Genomic DNA, 19,529 nt, shown 5'->3' with positions numbered 1-19,529 from the left:
CCAACTTCTTTTACTGTTTAAGCAACTGTTTGGATACTTTCCGAAGGTTTTCCTGACCTTCACACTCCCACTTGAAATGTCCATCCAGTCACTCCCCTAGTCAAGAGATCCTTGTCAGCAGCAGCCCTTGGCTTAGTACATCCAGTTTCCTACCAGATTTGTCACGCTTGGTGGCAGCACTAGCCAACATCGACCAAGACACCTCGGCTTGCAGGTTTTTCACTACATCCTGCAAAACCCCTTGCGTGTGGCATCTGGGGTTGCTTCAGCAACTGAAGTACTGAGGACTTTGCCCTGCTGACGGAGGCCCCCCCGCTCCACCATTGTATTTTCCTGCTCTTACTTCTCTGATTAGCTCAACAAACAAGGGAGGGGGACATTCGAATGCTTAAAGCAATCATGTCGTGTGACAGCACAACCTTCACAATTTGCTCCATCCTTAATCGATCTATCTCAGCCAGTTGAATGGCCCCTTTACGGCACAAGCAATGCAGCTGTCTCTCTAGCCCGAAAATGGAGGGGGGAGGGCACATCAAGCTGCCAGGAGTTTATACTGGACAAAATAGCACATAGCTACAATTGTATTTTCCTGTAGCTATCTTTTTGTAAATCCTGGCAATTTACTTTCGCTAACTTTGCAAGGATGATTTTGAAGCATCAAATAAACACCCTTGCATGACAGTACTAAGCGACTCCAGCCATTTTTTTCCTCTTTGAAAATAAGTTCAACATTCTTTTTTAAACACTGAAATGAACAGAAGCTCCAATTCAACTACAAAAATTTTCATATTATACAGAGCTCAATTATTTGATCGATTGTTTTCCCCAATGCAACATTTTCCCCTTTTCCCAAGAAATCCTAACTTGAACTCATGCTCTTGATGTTCTGCATAGTTTTAACCGTGCTTATTAGAGATTTCAAGCCACAGAACAGTAACAGAGACAACAACTTCAAATAGAAACAAATTATTTCTGTAGTTGACCTTTCTGTTGGAAAGCAAACCATACTGTTAAAAACTGAAAACCTTTGACAGAATAGGATGCACTTCTTGAAAGTCACCGTTGGTAATAGATTTCACGCACCTGATACAATTCTCACTTATGGTTAGATATACTAAAATTTCAATAATCTGGCATGCAGACTAATGTCTTAATGTATGGCAACTGGCTCTTTCGTTAGTCAAATGAGTACAAAATGGTGTGTAGCTAGAGCTAGGGGGTCTGAAGTATGGCTGGAGTCCAAATTATGGGCTGATTCTGTACCTGAAGCGACCTAAGGTCCAGAAGAACAAAAGGTCTAGAAGTTGAAGTCTTAGTATATTTATCATTCCTTTTAAACTTGGCAGGTTCACTGCAAAATTTATAATATTGTGTAAAGTGTAAAAGTTTGAAAGTAAAATGTCGGGGCAGTATAAGCAAAATCCAATAGTCCAGCACTACCAAAATCCCAAGGGTGCCAGGTTATTCAATTTTTAAACTATATTTCTAGAATTTCATTGGCAACATGAACTTTATCACTAAACTAAACGATCTGCAACCTATGGTAACCTCCTCCAATTAACAGTTCACTTTGCTCTACGTGTCTCAAACTTTAAAAACCTTTACTCTACTTTCCACCCACTGACTTGCTCACTGAATTTCTGTATTGGACATGTTCATATTAAGAGATGTCAAGATTCCATTACACTCATCCTGAATTTACATCTTTGCTTTATCACCAATCTCCCTTCAGCCTTTGAGCTCCTCCACTTCCTATTTCCAACAGGTAATCACAGCCTTTCTTCATAGCCACCACGCTAGCTGGTATGGTGGCTTTGAAGAAACGTTCTTTTCCCTCACAAATAGTCCTCATTGAAATTGCCCATGATAATTTTACTTACTTAATGCAACACAGTAGACTGCCAAACCTTTTGGATCAATGCCAACTCCTAACAGAGCAACCTTTTCAGTCTTATTCCCCTCCTTTCCCTGCAGCCTTGCAAATTATTCCAGTTTAATGAATGTCCTTTAGATTTCTGGCACTTACCCAACTAAAGGGAAAATTTACAGTAGCCAATTAACCTCCCAGTACTCTTTGGGATAAAATAGGTAATCAGAACATCCAGAAAACAATTAAAAAAGCAAGATCATGCGCCACTGGTACAGACCAGTGGCCCTGACATCCGCCATCATGAAGTGTTTTGAGGGGCTGGGCACAGCATGAAGTAACTTCAGCCTCCCAGACATCACTGATCCACTGTAATTCATCTACCACAAAATCAGGTCTACAGCAGACACCATCTCTCTGGAACACCTGGAAGTAAAGCACTGTGCTCGGTGTCAGATGTGGGAGGACTGGGAGACTCCCAGCCTCCCACATCTGCGCCAGGTGCATTGAGCTGCAGCTCCTGGGGGACCGTGTTAGGAAACTGCAGATGCAGTTCGATGACCTTCGTCTGGTCAGGGAGAGTGAGGAGGTGATAGAGAAGAGCTATGGGCAGGTAGTCTCATCAGGGCCTGGGGAGACAGATAAGTGGGTAACATTCAGGAGAGGGAAGAGCAGGAGTCAGAGGCTAGAGAGCACCCCTGTGGCTGTACCCCTTGAAGGCAAGTAGTCCTGCTTGGGTACTGTTTGGGGGGTGGGGGAAGACAGCCTACCTGAGGAAACAACAGTGACTGCGCCTCTGGCACAGAGTTAGGCCCTGTGGCTCAGAAGGGTAGGGAAAGGAAGAGGATGGTAGCAGTGATAGGGGACTCCATAAGAGGGTCACACAGGTGATTCTGTGGACGCAGGAAAGGAACTCGGATGGTAGTTTGCTTCCCAAGTGCCAGGGTCCGGGATGTTTCTGATCATGCCCAAGATATCCTGAAGTGTGTAGGAGAACAGCCAGAGGTCATGGTACATATTGGTACCAACGACATATCAGGAAAAGGGAGGAGGTCCTGAAAGCAGACTGCAGGGAATTAGGAAGGAAGTTGAGAAGCAGGACCACAAAGGTAGTCATCTTGGGATTACTGCCTGTGCCACGCGACAGTGAGAATAGGAATAGAAATAGAATGAGGTGGAGGATAAAGGCGTGGCTGAGGGATTGGAGCAGGGGGCAGGGATTCAGAGTTCTGGATCACTGGGACCTCTTTTGGGGAAGGAGTGACCTGTACAAAAAGGATGGGTTGCACTTGAATCTCAGGGGTACCAATATCCTGGCAGGGAGGTTTGCTTAGATTATTGGGGAGGTTTAAACTAGGATTGCTGGGGGTTGGGAACCAAACTAAAGCAACAGAGGAAGAGGCGGTTGGTTCACAAATAGAGAAAGCTTGGAGCCAGTGCAAGAGGGAGGATAGGCAGGTGATCAAGAAAGAATGCACTCAGACCAATGGTTTGAGATGTGTCTATTTTAATGCAAGGAGTATTATGAACAAAGTGGATGAGTTTAGAGCGTGGATCAGTAATTGGAGCTTGGATGGCTCAGGGGCAGGAATGATTACTTAGAGTGCCAGGCTTTAGATGTTTCTGAAAGGACAGGGAGGGAGGCAAAAGAGGTGGGGGCGTGGCACTGTTGATCAGAGTTAGTGTCATGGCCGTAGAAAAGGAGGAAGATATGCAGCGATTGTCTACGGAGTCTCTGTGGGTAAAAGTTAGGAACAGGAAGGGGTCAATAACTCTACTTGGTGTTTTTTTTTAGACCACCCAACAGTAACATCGAGCAGCAGATAGGGAGACAGATTCTAGAAAGGTGTAATAATAACAGGGTTGTCGTGATGAGAGATTTTGATTTCCCAAATATCGATTGGCATGCCTCTACAGCGAGGGGTTTAGATGGGGTGAAGTTTGTTCGGTACGTTCAAGAAAGTTTCTTGACTCAATATGTAGATAAGCCTACAAGAAGAGAGGCTGTATTTGATCTGGTATTGGAAAATGAACCTGGTCAGGTGTCAGATCTCTCAGTGGGAGAGTATTTTGGAAATAGTGATCACAACACTATCTCCTTTACCATAGCATTGAGGAGGGATAGGAACAGATAAGCTCGGAAAGCGTTTAATTGGAGTAAGGGGAAATATAAGGCTATCAGGCAGGAACCTGGAAGCATAAATTGGAAACAGATGTTCTCAGGGAAATGTACGGAAGAAATGTGGCAAATGTTCAGGGGATATTCACATGGAGTTCTGCATAGGTACGTTCCAAAGCAACAGGGAAAGGATGGTAGGGTACAGGAACTGTGGCGTACAAAGGCTGTTGTAAATCTAGTCAAGAAGAAAACAGCTTATGAAAGGTTCAAAAGCTAGGTAATGATAGAGAGCTAGAAGTTTATAAGGCTAGCAGGAAGGAGCTTAAGAAAGAAATTAGGAGAGCCAGAAAGGGCCATGAAAAGGACCTGGCGGACAGGATTAAGGAAAACCCCAAGGCATTCTACAAGTATGTTAAGAGCAAGAGGATAAGATGTGAGAGAATAAGACCAATCAAGTGTGACAGTGGAAAAGTGTGTATGGAACTGGAGGAGATAGCAGAGGTACTTAATTAGTTCTTTGCTTCAGTATTCACTACAGAAAAGTATCCTGGTGATTGCAGGGATAACTTACAGCAGACTGAAAAGCTTGAGCATGCAAATATTAAGAAAGAGGATGCACAGGAGCTTTTGGAAAGCATCAAGGTGGATAAGTCACTGGCATCAGATGATCTTTGCATCATCAATGGGGACAGGAGAGGTTCCAGAGGATTGGAGGGTTGCAGATGCTGTTCCATTATTCAAGAAAGGGAGTAGAGATAGCCCAGTGAGTCTTACTTCAGTGGTTAGTAAGCTGATGGAGAAGATCCTGAGAGGCAGGACTTATGAACATTTGGAGAGGCATAATATGATTAGGAACAGTCTGCATGGCTTTGTGAAAGGCAGGTCATGCCTTACGAGCCTGATTGAACTTTTTGAGGATGTGACTAAACATACTGATGAAGGTAGAGCAGTAGATGCAGTGTATATGGATTTCAGCAAGGCATTTGACAAGGTACCCCTTTCAAGGCTTCTTGAGAAAGTAAGGAGGCATGGGATCCAAGGGTAAATTGCTTTGTGGATCCAGTACTGGCTTGCCCACAGAAGGCAAAGAGTGGTTGTAGAAGGGTCATATTCTGCATAGAGGTCGGTGACCAGTGGTGTGCCTCAGGGATCTGTTCTGGGACCCCTACTCTTCGTAATTTTCTCCACCTGGATGAAGAAGTGAAGGGCTGGGTTAGTAAATTTGCTGATGACACAAAGGTTGGAGGTGTTGTGGATAGTGTGGAAGGCTGTCGTGGGACATTGAAAGGATGCAAAAATGGGCTGAGAAGTGGCAGATGGAGTTCAACCCAGGTAAGTATGAAGTGGTTCATTTTGGTAGGTCGAATACCATGGCAGAATAATAATAGATTAGATTATGAAGACACATAGCCCTCTTTTATTGTCATTTAGTAATGCATGCATTAAGAAATGATACAAAATTTCCTCCGGTGTGATAATCACAAAACACAGGACAGACCAAGACTGAAAAAAACTAACAAAACCACATAACTATAACACAGTTACAACAGTGCAACAATACCATAACTTGATGAAGAAGTCTATGAGAACAGTAAAAGTTCAAAGTCTCACAAATGTCCCACATCTCACGCAGACGGGAGAAGGAAGAAAATCTCTCCCTGCCATACCCGACCACGGTCCAACTCTGAGTCATCCGAAAACTTCCAGCTCTGATCAGCTCTCCGACACCGAGTACTGAGCACCATCTCTATCCGAACTATTCAAATTCCATCTCAGTTGCCAACAGCAGGCAAAGCTGGGGATCTTGAGGCCTTCCCTCTGAAAGATTCCCGACCGCGCAGTAACGACAGCAGCAAACAAGTGTTTCAGAAATTTTTCCAGGTGTTCCTCTGTGCTTTCACATCCATCTCCATCAAATCAGAATTGTCCACAGCCCCTATTTAACGGATACGATATCAATTTTCACCGGAGGGCTGCGCATGCGCGGTTTACTGCTCTCTCTCTCTCCCCTCCCACTGTATATATACCAACATATATTGTGAAATTTTTTAACTTTGCAGCAATACAATGCAATACAAGCTAAATATAGACAAAAACTGAAGTACAGTAAGTATATATAGGCATCCATTAGTCTCGTGAGACCATGGATTTGCACCTTGGAAGGTTTCCAGGGCGCAGGCCTGGGCAAGGTTGTATGGAAGACCGGCAGTTACCCATGCTGCAAGTCTTCCCTCTCCACCCCAACAATGTTGTCCAAGGGAAGGGCACTAGGGCTGATACAGCTTGGCACCGGTGTCGTTGCAGAGCAATGTGTGTTTAAGTGCCTTGCTCAAGGACATAACATGCTGCCTCAGCTAAGGCTCGAACTAGCGACCTTCAGATCACTAGACCAATACCTTAACCACTTGGCCACTGTCAAGTACCCCATAACTAGAATAAAGAACCAGCAGAGATGGAAAACACTTTGGAGTCCAGTATTGCTATAAACTAATAATATTTATTAGTAACTACGCAATACGGTAATACAAATGTAGATAAATCAAACACGTTAGCAATGATTACATATAAGTATATCAGTAAGTGTGGAGATATATGTATGAAAAACCAAGCTTCTTTAAGTCTAGGAGTAAAAAGATACAGTCTTACGATGATCAGTAAAGTTCAATTCAGTTCAGTTCGTGGTATTTAGTTTAGTAGTGATGGAGAGACAGAGGGGGAGAGATTTAAGTCTTCAGGTGAGCAGACACCGTCGATCTTCTCGTTGTCCTTCGAAATCCTTTAAAAGTCACCGACTGTGACTTTAACAAAGGGGACAGGTTTTCTGTGGTGGAGCTATCCCCCAGGCGAGGGTGGACACATGGCCAACTCCCCACCAGTCAACCCTTTTCCTCTTCCCACTGCCAGAGCGATGGATCGATCCACCTGATCCATCCCCCAAAACCCACTTTTTCTGCGGGCACAACAATGCTCATTCAGTGTCCAAACATGTGTCTGAGGTCTGTATCATCTGACCTCCTATTTATCTCACCGTACTGGGTACCGCCTGTCATTCAAGTAATTCCTCCTCCTCCTCTCTGTGAAGAAATGCACAAGCAGGCAAACTGTCCTTGAGAAGTGTCATCAACCTGCTGAAAATCATAACATCGAGTGTCCATTAAATAGCACTGCCTTCGGTCACCATAGCAACTTATGAGCTGCTCGGTCCTGTCTCCAACTCCAACTCAGTAGAAATGCAAAGTCACTTCCAGTGCCTTAAAGTGACAGTCCAACCGTTAATCTTCATCTCTCTCCCTTTTACAAACAAGCTATCAGTGGTAAATAACTCTCTCTCTTTTCAAAAGCACAGTTAATAGGGGTAAACGAGCACAGTTCATAGGGTCCCATCACAGCCACGCGCCAACACAGTAAGTGTATGTATATATGTGTGTGTGTGTGTGTGTGTGTGTGTGTGTATGTATGTGTGTGTGTATATATATATATATATATATATATATATATATAAAATAGTTAGATTAATAAGTAGCGCACAAAAAATGTAGTGAGGTACTGTCTATTTAGAAATCGGATGGCAGAGGGGAAGAAGCTGTTTCTGAATTGCTGAGTATGTGCCTTCAGACTTCTTTACCTCCCTCTTGGTGGTAACATTGAGATGAGGGCACATCCTAAGTGATGGAGGCATTGCTCATGGAGATGTCTTGGATACTAGAGGCTAGTACCCATAATGGAGCTGACTAATTTTACAACCCTGCAACCCACTTCGATCCTGTGCAGTAGCACCCCCTGCCCCATACCAGAAGATGATCCATCCAGTCAGAATGCTCTCTATGGTACATCTGTAGAAGGTTGAGTATTTTAGGTGACAAACCAAATCTTCTCAAGCTCCTAATGAAACATAGCATACTTAAGGTTTAGAAAGCAAGGATCAGACAAGGCTCTTTAGAGTCTTAAGGTAGCTATAAAGGAGCTTAAGGGACTAATCTGCCTTTTAAGGGTTCTGCCACAGGAATAAAAAGGTTAACACGTGAGGAGCATTTGATGACTCTGGACCTTGCTCTCTAGTTTGGAAGAAGTGCGGGGGGCGGGGGGGGTGAGAAATCTCATTGAAACCTATCGAATATTGAAAGGCTGAGATAAAATGGATGTGCAGAGGATGTTTCCAATGCTGGGAGAGTCTAGAACTAGAGGGCACAGCCTCAAAATACAAGAATGCCCCTTTAGAACAGATGAGAGGAGGAATTTCTTTAGCCTGAGGATGGCGAATCTGAGAAACTTATTCCACAGATGGTTATGGAGACCAAGTTATTTGGTATAAAGCAAAGGTTGATAAGTTCTTGATTTAATAATAAGCGTCAAAAGTTACGGGAAGGCGGCAAAAGAATAGGGTCGAGAAGAACAATAAATCAGCTATGATTGAATGACCGGGTATTCATGATGGCCTAATTCTGTCCCTGTATCTGAAGCCTTCGAAGTAACTCAGCATACCATCTCACCTGTTCAAAAAATATCCTAAATTGACATTCCTCGCCACTCACTGCCTCTGATAATCTACCCGCACGCCCCCACCCCCCCACCGCCAAGGGTTCATCCTCAACTTCTTTGTACAATCCACATATCACCAAACAGATTGGGTTCACATCAATCATACCCAGCTCCAAATACCTCCATCAAAACCCTCAAGTTAACTTAGCTTCTCCAATCTTTTTTCATGGATGAAATATAATTTCCTCCAACCAAACATTGCAAAATTCTGAATGCAAAGCCTTTGAATGCCACATTAGATTCATGACTTACTGCTCAGATGGGCAAATTGGCTTCCAATCTCTTACTGAATCTGTCAAGACCACTTCCCCAACAACTGTCTATCTCTGCTTTTCTACCCTTCACTTAGTCATATCAGCAATATGTCCTACTGTCTAGATTTCAAATACCTGCATAGTCTTCTCATCTGCCCTCTAACATTCCCAGCCTGACAATCCTTTAACAAACAAGAGAAGAAAAATCTGCAGATACTAGAGATCCAAACAAAATGCTGGAGGAATTCAGCAGGCCTGGCAGCATCTATGGAAAAAAAAAAGTAGTCGATATTTCAGGCCTAAACTCTTCAGCAGGACTGGAGAAAAAAAAAAGATGCAGAACAGATTTAAAAGGAGGGGGAGAGGAGAGAGAAACACAAGATGATGGGTAAAACTCGGCGGGGGGAGGGATGAAGAGCTGGGAATCTGCTCCTCTAACCTGAGTGTGGCCTCATCGTGACAGTAGAAGTCATGGATTGAGATATTGGAATGGGAATGGGAAGTGGAATTAAAATGGGTGGCCACTGGGAGATCACTCTTTTTCTGGCAGACGGACTGTAGGTGCTGATAATCCTTTGTTCCTTTTAACTTTGAACTTCCAAAAACCCTTTTTCCTTGCCATTAATAACTGTGTATCTACTATGGAATGGAATTCCACGTTTTCTGACTATGCTCCCTCTAATCTAATATGAGGCAGCATTAGTATGACCCAGAAAGAAAGTGCCAATTGAATGCATCCTGGAAGCATTTCAAACAGAATTCAGCAAACAAAAGTTAAAGAACCATGGAGAAAGTTGAGATTGAGCAAGAACTAATTGAACAGATTCCCTCAAAATCAGCATTAATCCAACATGCTAGATAACCTTATAATTTTAAGATTTCATAAATCTCAATTCTATGACCTAATCATTGTTAAGCTTTCCAACCCCCTTTGGTTCAGCATACATTTCCTGCTCATTATGTCTCTAAAGCATCATTAGTCTTCCTACATGTTAGTCAAAAGCAGTTTGTTGACTAAAGATAAAATAATTCTTTGTCACAAGCAAAAAAAGGTTTTCCCAAATTCACCCCATACAGTTCAAATCCAAAAACAGCAACAATTACACTGAGCATCTACTCAGACAACTACACTGTCGCACTTAAGCCTTTAACAAGTTGTCAACCCATCCACTTCTATTTTTGAATCAGCACTGCCTCCATCTACCTTCGGAGACGGACAAAAAGCTCAAATTAGGGCCACGTTCAATCAACTTTCCACTGACTGCATCCCTTCTTCCCCCAACCACACACAGGTGGAAGAGCTATTTATTATTGCACATCAGAAGATGATGCAAGAAATATGGTCATCTCCAACTAAACTGACCAATACCTTCCTTCATTATCACTTAAGAATAACTAGACTAAATTGACTGAGGGCACATACCTTGTACACCAATTAGAGAACGTGAAATGGAATGTGGTCTTTGTTCAAACGTACTTACCTTGAACTTGTCTGAAGACTGTGACATTGTACAAATAATTCTCACCTGAAAAAAATAAAAATATACTGAAGGCACCAGCAAAACTCGAACAAACAGCAAACATTGTCTTGATTTGTTGTAATGGATCTAAATGCATCACGATCAACAAGGTGAGGACAGGGTCCCATTTCTGCGCTATATGATTCTGATCCAATAAAAATGTTCCAACTACCATGGTAGGAATGTTCTGATAGGAATTTTCTCACAATTAACAAGTTACTATTGCTGTGAAACAAGGCAACTTTAGGTATTTGGTGACATTTCAAATCAGAACTACACTGGAGTAATTTGGTGAGGCCTTGTCGATATTCACCATAGGTTAAATGAGAGTAACCTCTCTATACTATTTTGATAATAGACAGTTTCAAATCCTGTGTAGCTCAATGCTTAAACCTCGAAGTCTGGTCAATCACAAAGCTTGGAAAAATGTTTGCAGACATTTCGGCTCCAATTGAGAAGTCACCCGTGCATAGTTGAGCATGTTGTCTTCTCAGAATGCCGTTATCTATTCACTTTTGTATTTGACAACTGAATATATTATTGAATGAAGCTCTTTCTACTTAAACTTCTCTGAAATGAATGAAGTTTCATTCTTTGGGATTTCACAAGACTGCCGAGTTTATGTGTCCAAAGTAGTAATTTTACGATTAGCTTTCCCTATGATTTTTTTCTGCAGAAGAGATCAAGGGTCCAGGACACCATACTTGTATTTATCTCATTTACTTCTGATATAATACAATAACCTTTAACCATGTTTCTATTAAGCAAGTTCAGCTGGAAAAAAAATCAATGGTTAAGAAAAATCCTTACATCTATAAGCAGCTTATAGAACAACCCAACATTAAGGACTACAAACTCAGAATTCACCTTCACAAAAGAGCAACTCCTGGACTGTAAAAATGGAAGAATTTCCTTAAATAATGTACACGTGCATTTAAAGGAGAGTGTATTGTAATAATGCTTACTGGCTATTTTATGTTATTTGTGCAAATAAAATATTAACTTGCACCTGGAACACCGATAGCCACGGTCATTTTTTATTCAGGTGAACACGTGTCCAAGCTGTACCGATCTGCACTTACATTAATTTTTTTTTTAAGTGGCACCCAAAGCCTTCGATGAACATCTTAAAAGGACAGTTCATGAAATAACAAGTGTTGAGAAATAACAAGCTGCAATTATGTAAAGAACTACATTTGTACACAAGACCACGTGCATTGACAGTTCCTACTGTAACTGCCAAAATAAAACTCCATACAGAAATCAGAAGTAATTATTCAAACAACAATGCCACAAATCAAATCATTTCAGGTTCAGAAAGTACAAAAATATGTGTCTGATAATTGAAAAAAAGTTATTTGACTTCTTAATTGGGGAATTCAAAAATATAAACCACCTGTGACCTATTTATTTTCAGATCAAGCTGAGAAACTATTGAGCTTCAGCACAAGTTGACAGAGGTCTATTTCTTTCCATGTAGTCTAATAACCACAACCATCTCTTCTAGTTCATAGCAACCACGAGCAAAAATCTGACCTTTAGACTTTTAGACCAACACCATGGAAAACCAGGAATAGCAGTACACTCACTCATTCCTTCATAGCATTCAAGGCAAAAGCAAAGTAAACACAAATCACCAGAAAATTATGGCATTTGTGAATTCAAGTACAGTTCTTCAATTTCCCATTTAAGTCAGCTCTACAGACATTTGAGCTGGAATATATCAATTCAAAGTCTGCAGACACTTTTGTAAAGGCTTTATTATCCTATGCAACAAAACCCCCCAATGTAATTCATGCTAGTTTACAGAATATAGATGCTTCAACCATTCAGCAAAGGTGGTGATTGTATACTCAGTGCCTGGGTCATACACGAACTTGCATTTAGCTTTCTGCAAAGTGTTGGAAACAAAGTCATATCATACAGAATGAGATGCAACATGCATTATCTAGTGACCAACAGCCCAGAGCAAAACACTGCAAGAAGATTAATTGTTCTCCCCAGCCACAGAAAGGAAAGCCTGGAGTGAAAACAAATGCTCAAAGAAACACCAAATAAGAAAAAAATAATAGGGGATAAAAGTAAATAATTTTGGACACCAGATTTAAAAGGAGAAATAGAAGGATTTGAGAGAATTCCAAAGCCCTAGGTCTTAGGACAGCTAAATAATTACAAGAAGCCAATCTGAACAAATCTGATCCAATGAACCCACAAACCACTCACTGAATCTTTTCCCCCAAAAGACGAAACATTATTATAATTGGAGCTATACAAAACAAGAGTTGGAAAATAATTTGAGATTATAAAGTGGACCCCAACATGTTTTTTAAAAAGGCTTAGTAAGTGTGAATGATGGGACAGAGATACAGGACTCAGAAATCAAGTCAGAAGTAGAATGTTGAAAGACTGCAGAGGGGAAATACAGGACAAGAGAATTGACCCTCTCACTTCAAGTCATTCACTAAAAATACACTTAGTGTTAAACTTTCATTCTTTCTCAGCTCATTGTTACCACAATTACATTACATCTGAACTTAACAAATTAAATGGCAAGAAACTCCCATGTCTTAAATACTTAACTACATTGACAATTTACACCACAAAAACAAACTTTTCTTATGTTACTCCTTACTAACTTATCAGAAACATTTTCTTCAAGCCTGAAAGTTACATCAGCAAGTTCTCAACAGCTGCACATTCCTAACAAGAGGAAAGTACACACTAATAACAATGACAATTCCTCCTCTTCATTAGTGAGACCTGTGGGAAATTAGGGAACTGCTTCGTTGAGCCCCTCCGCAACATCTGCCAAAGGCAGAACTTCCTGGTAGCTAAGCATTTTAATTCCCATTCAGACATATCGGTCAATGGCCTCCTCTTGTGCCACAGTGGAGGAGCATCACCAGAAATTCCTTCTGGGTAGCCTCCAACCTGATGGCATGAGTATTGATTTCTCCTCCAAAAAAAAATCTCTCCCCCTCTCCCATTCTTCTATTTCCCACTCTGGCTTCTTACCTCTTCTCCCTCTGGGAACCCTCTTCTCCAATGGTCGACTCTCCTCTATCAGATTCCTTCCTCTCCAGCCCTTTCCCTTTCCCACCCACCTGGCTTCACCTACCATATTCCAGCTAGCTTACTTCTCCTCCCCCCACCTTTATATTCTGGTGCTTTCCCCTTCCTTTTCAGTCCTGAAGAAGAGTCTCAGTCTGTAACATCGACTGTTTATTCTTTTCCATGGATGCTGCCTGACCTGCTGAGTTCAACATTTTGTGTGAGTTGCTTTGGATTTCCAGCACCTGCAGAATTTCTCATATTAATGACAGCAGATACTAGATCACATTAAAGTCAGAGTCATAGAGAAGTACAGCATAGAAACAGGCCCTTCAGCTCATCTAGTCCATGCCAAAACCATTTAACCTGCCTACTCCCATCGACCTGCACCAGGACCATAACTCTCCATACTCCTACAATTCATGTACCTATCCAAACTTCTCTTAAATGTTGAAATCAAGTTCACATGCACCATTTGAGATCAGGGTGTGTTCAGGTATCCCTGATGATTTTTTCCTGCAGGAAGTATGTCAGTTGCAGCTCCTCTCCAACTGCATAGATGAGTTGAAGCAGCAGTTGGACCCACTGAGGACCATACAAGAGGCAGAGAGCATTAGAGACAGGCGTTTCAGGCAGGTGGTCACACCAAAAGTTGAGCCAGATAAATGGGTGACCTACTCTACACTGTATCAGCCTTGAATCTCATACATTGCAGAATATGCCAACCACTTCAGTATGTGTAACAGCAGTGGAAATGGTCAGTATTTATGTGATATCAGCCATTGCTCAGGGATTGTTACACAAGGATTGTTACTGAAGGACTCCAGTTAGTCCTGACGAAGGGTCTCGGCCCAAAACGTCGACTGTACCTCTTCCTAGAGATGCTGCCTGGCCTGCTGCGTTCACCAGCAACTTTGATGTGTGTTGCTGGCATAGATAGCATCATTGCTAGCTTGGGCACAATGAGCCAAGGAATACGTTGCTACACTCAGTGGCCAATTTACTAGAAAATGCTGTGGAACCCAGTGTGTTCTTCTGCTGTTGTAGCCCAACCACTTCAAGGTTTGATATGCTGTGCATTTGGAGACACGCTTCTACATACCACTGTTGCAATGCATGGTTATCTGAGTTAGTCACCTTCCTGTTAGCTTGAAGCACTCTAACCATTTTCCTCTGACCTCTCATTAACAATGTGTATTCACCCACAGAACTGCCACACACTGGATAGCTTTTTCCACACCATTCTCTGAAACTCTAGTGATTGCTGTGCATAAAAATTCCAGATCAGCAGCTGCTGAGATACTCAAACCACTCCATCATGTACCATCAAACATTTCATGGTCAATCACTTAGATCACAATTCTTCCTCATTCTGATGTTTTGTCTGTACAACAACTAAATCTCTTGACAATGTCTGCATCCTTTTATGCATCAGGTTACTGCTGCATGATTGGCTGATTAGACATTTGCATTAACCAGGAGATCTACAGGTTCATAAACACAAGAAATTCTGCAGATGCTGGAAATCCAAAGCAATGCACACAAAATGCTGAGGGAACACAGCAGATGAAGCAGCACCCATGGAAATGAATAAACAGTTGACGTTTCAGGCCAAAACCCTTCTTCAGGACTGGAATGGAAGAGGGAAGATGCCAGAATAAAAAGGTGGGAGGAGGGAAAAAGAATAGGGAGAAGGTGATGAGTAAAGCCAGGTGGGTTGGAAAGGCAAACAGCTGGAGAGGAAGGGATCTGATAGGATAGAAGAGTAGACCATAGGAGAAAGGGAATGAGGAGAGAAGGCAAGGGGGAGGTAATTGGCAGGCAAGAGGCCAGAGTGGGGAATGGGGGAGGGGGGAGAGAGGGAGGGAGAAATTTTTTTTTAAACCAGAAGGAGAAATCAATATTTATGTCATCATGTTGGAGGCTACTCAGACAGAATACAAGGTGCTGCTCCTTCACCCTGAGGGCGGCCTCATTGTGGCACAAAAGGAGGCCGTGGACCAAAATGTCAGAATGGGAATGGCCACCAGGAAGTTCCACTTTTAGTAGATTGTGTGGAGGTACTCTACAAAGCAGCCTCCAAATCTACAATGGGTCTCACCAATGTAGAGGAGGCTGCATCAGGATCACCAGATAAAAGACAACCCCAGCAGACTCGCAGGTCAAGTGTTGCCTCACCAGGAAGGACTGTTTGGGGCCCCGAATGAAGCTGAATGGAGGTCAGGGAGGAGTTAAATGGACCGATGTCACACATTGGCCACTTGCAGAGATAAATACAGGTTTACCTAATAAAGTGGCCAGAGTGTATGTCGACTATGCCAAGCTAAATGTATGTTGTGAACCATAATATAGGCATGCAATGAAGTGGTGAAATAGCTCGCTTTACTACCAATAGATTTGATTGACATATCAAGAATAATTTTCTGAGATGAGGCATAAAGCTTCACCAAATCTTAACTAAAATAATTAAGAAGATAAACATTACAAGGTGCTGAGGAAGAAAAGGAGAAATCACTCAGATAAAACTGAATGAGGGAGAGTATACTATGACTAAGTTCAGCATTTTTGATTGCAACAATTCTAAATCAGGAAGGTCCAAGACATTGCCTGAACTGCAAAAACTCATTTCTTTTCCTTCATTGAACAAGACAACTCTGCTCCCCTTTATTCAGGAATATTCACACAATGAATGGTATCACAGTAAGGTTATAAACTCAAGTGAACAGGAAACAAAGTTAGTCCCTGAATTTTATCTGATTCTTATAACTTAGATTTCCCTACACTCATAAACTCCTGCTTACCTAACTCCTATTAAGATGGGAGTCAAGTGCATTCTATAGTACTTGCACCATTTCTAGATATTTTTCTCCCAAGCATTACCTGTTACCTAGTGGATGTGGTATGCAAATCCCACAAACCAAGTTTACACTAGGCTACACTACATACAGAACAAATAAAAATAGCTGAACTGTTGTCAAGTTTAAAAGTTCAATGGTTGGTGATTAGCTTCTAGTCTACCAGCTTCCATCTACTGTTGGTTTAAGACTGTGACATTGAGGTTTCTAACTTGCTATGAGATTAACAGTCAAAATCAGGATGAAAGCAAGTTACTGCAATTTAGCAAATTTAGTTTGATGATAAAACTCAATCCTTTGGGATCAGATGGAGTAAATTAAAACCTGTTCAGTAAAATCTTCATGCCTCATTGAAGGAAACTCCAAAGTCCTTCACAGAAAACAAAGGAAGTATCTTAAATACTTAAATTATAGGCCAAGATATCCCTTGTAATGCATAAACTAAAGATGAAGATATTTAGCTAATTTAGAGCTGCAATGAAGTCAAACTGATAGAATGAGCTGAACTCTCCCTAACAGTCGTTGGGTCGGAGTACTATAGCACTGAAACAAGTCCGTTGGCACACCTAGACTGCACCGATCTATTATTCTGCCTTGTGCATTGACTCCTACCTGGACCAAAACTCTCCATACCCCTCCCATCCATTTACCTATCCAAACTTCTCTTAAATGTTGCAATTGAACCTGCATCCACCACGGGCAGCTCATTCCACACTCACATCACCAGCGCTTCCCCTTACATTTCACCTTTCACCCTTAACCCATAACCTCTTGTTCTAGTCTCACCCAACCTCAGTGGAAAAAGGCCAGTGTGCCTTTTCTTTACCACCTGTGACTCTACTTTCAAGGAAACATGGATCTGTATTCTCAGATGCATCTGTTCTACCACACTCTTCGGTGACCTACTGTTCACTGTGCAGGTCCTATTTTGCTTTGACCTCGCAAAGCGCAACACCTCACATGTATCCACATTAAATTTCATCTGCCCTTTTCAGCCCATTTTTCCAGCTGGTCCAGATCCCATGGCAAGCTTTGATAGGCTTCTTCAATGTCCACTAAGCTCCTAATCTTGGTGTCATCCGCAAACTTGCAAACCCAGTTTACCACATTGTCATATTTATTCAAAATTTAGATGATAAACAACTGACCCAACACCAATCCTTGTGGCATACCACTAGTCACAAGCCTCCAGTCAGAGAGGCAACCATCTACTTCTAAATCTGTTCTTTATAATTCTAACTGTCTACAAAGAATACTGTTTTCTTAACAGCAGAAAGGTGATTTGAAAATGGCAACTAGGTAGAAGGAAACTAGGAATAAAATTCTCTAAGACACAACTTCACTTGAAACTAAGGCACTGATCTGAAAATACAACATCTTCCTCATACAAATGTCATCAATCCCTTGTTACATTTCACAAATACAATACTAGGATTCATTGTTGAGCTACCAATCACAGTTCTACCAAACTATAGTTTAGATCTTCAATGGACACCATTCTTCAGTATCTAGGTTATTGTACATTGTTAGGGCTGGAGAAATTTAAGGGAACTTTGTATCAACACCAAAATACTACCACTAGCAACAATTACACAAAGATCACTTGTAACCAACAAAATTAGGTCTCAGTCATATCACAAAAACTGCCTTTAAAACATTGGTACAAAACATTTGAATTCAAAGTGACGAAAAATGTAAAGGAAAGAACAAAGGTTATAATTTGACAAAGCTTACCGACCTTAAATATAATTGAAGATCCTTGTGCCCTCATATATGAAAGGCAGCAATCCAATAGCCAGGAGACAACAGTACTGTACACAACATTACAATGATTTATACAATGGTTACCACATCCCTAAACTGTATTGTCGATTATCAGAGTGCTAAAATATATACAGTACTCCTCTTTATTCAATCATTACACTGAAGAAAGTAATTTAGTCCACGTTTCAGTATTATACACATATAAAATTTCCACTGGCATGGTTGGGGGAAATACTCCCCACACTATCCACAAGCCTTTCACTTTATACACGTTAACCCTTCTCCTACATCTCTCTCCCCGCCCCCATCTCTTTCTCTATCCTCCACCTTACATTTCCCCATCAGCTCTGATACCAGCACTGCTACAGTTCTCGGTCCATCACGTCTCTCCTTCGTGCCTGGGTCAACCCCGCACCTCTTCCCCTTCCCTCGAGGCCATTCCGCAATTCACCCCCTCCACAGACATTCGCCTCCGGAAAGAAAGCGGCCATCCCTGTCCCCAGATCCAACAGCAAACTCTCGGCCGGTGTGCATCCACATTACTAATACAGCAGCCTAAGAACGAACACACCCACCCTCCCGCCTCTCAATAGTGCTGGAGACCGGGTAAGAGCAGATCTACCTCCAGACTTACTTCAGAATCACTGGCCGACGGTCCTCTCCAACTGCGCCCTCCTCCTCCTCCCGCGCTCGACCGACTCTCGCGAGACTAGAGCCGCACCCCGAGGGGCGGGGCCTGTTTAAAGAGCCGGCTGGACGAGTGCTGGGAGGGATCTTCTCTCCTGAGACGCTGCAGAATTTGGAGCCCTGCTATACAGTGGGAAAGTTCTGCAGTTTATAGCTTGTCAGGCTGCACTTGTGGAGAGTGAAACAAAACATTCAAGTTCAATGCTTGAACTTAGGTTTGTAAATCTAAAACTTTGTTTTCCAGATTCCAGCATCTGCAGCATATGTCTCCAACCTGTCTCTCCAAAGGTGCTGCACGCTTGGCTGAGTATTTCTCGCATTTCCTTGATTTTATTTCAGCTACACACGTGTATTTAGTCATATAGAAAAGCAGAAATCCATGGACAACTTTTTGTCACGTTCTATCCTTTCCAAAATTACACATCACCCGTGAGGATATTCATGAAACTGGCTTGAAGGGCAATGGGAAAAATTAGGGTGGGGAGCCTATGATAATACAATGCCGCTTTTATTATTTGTCTTTCATGTATCTTATTATTCATTCCTCAACAAGGTCATTATTTATTATTATCCACCGCTAGTTGCCCTTGAACTGAGTGGTTTGTTCAGCTGGCAAATCACCTCAAAGGGTATTTAAGAATAAACCAGATTAGTGGGTATACAATCATTTATAAACAAACCAGGTAAGGACAGTGGATTTCCTTCACTGAAGGACATGAGTGAATAACACACATTTTTACAGTAATCTAATAGCTCAGTGGTCATCATTAACAAATTGAGTTCTTTAAAAACAAAATAACTGAATGTAACAACCATAGCTGCTATGGCTATAATTTGAATTCATGTAACAGTTGTCCCTGCCACCATATTAAT

At 41.9% G+C, this 19,529-nt stretch overlaps 1 protein-coding gene across 2 annotated transcripts in view; it reads right to left on the bottom strand.

Moving 5' to 3' along the window:
- The window catches only part of septin2 (septin 2), a 115,737-nt gene extending 97,048 nt beyond the window's left edge, over positions 1-18,689 (bottom strand). For both annotated transcript variants that reach the window (XM_063046220.1, XM_063046221.1), the window contains exons 1-2: positions 18,604-18,689; positions 10,261-10,305 (exon numbers count right to left, since the gene is read on the bottom strand). In XM_063046220.1, coding sequence (XP_062902290.1) covers positions 10,261-10,287 — 27 coding nt within the window. In that variant the 5' untranslated portion in view covers positions 10,288-10,305; positions 18,604-18,689. The remainder of the gene's footprint in view (positions 1-10,260; positions 10,306-18,603) is intronic.
- Between the last annotated feature and the right edge of the window lie 840 nt (positions 18,690-19,529).

The sequence above is a fragment of the Mobula hypostoma genome, chromosome 4 (assembly GCF_963921235.1).
Source record: "Mobula hypostoma chromosome 4, sMobHyp1.1, whole genome shotgun sequence".
NCBI classification, from domain to species: Eukaryota; Metazoa; Chordata; class Chondrichthyes; order Myliobatiformes; family Myliobatidae; genus Mobula; species Mobula hypostoma.
Note: the sequence above shows the minus strand (reverse complement) of the source record. Positions and strands in the feature narration are given on the sequence as shown.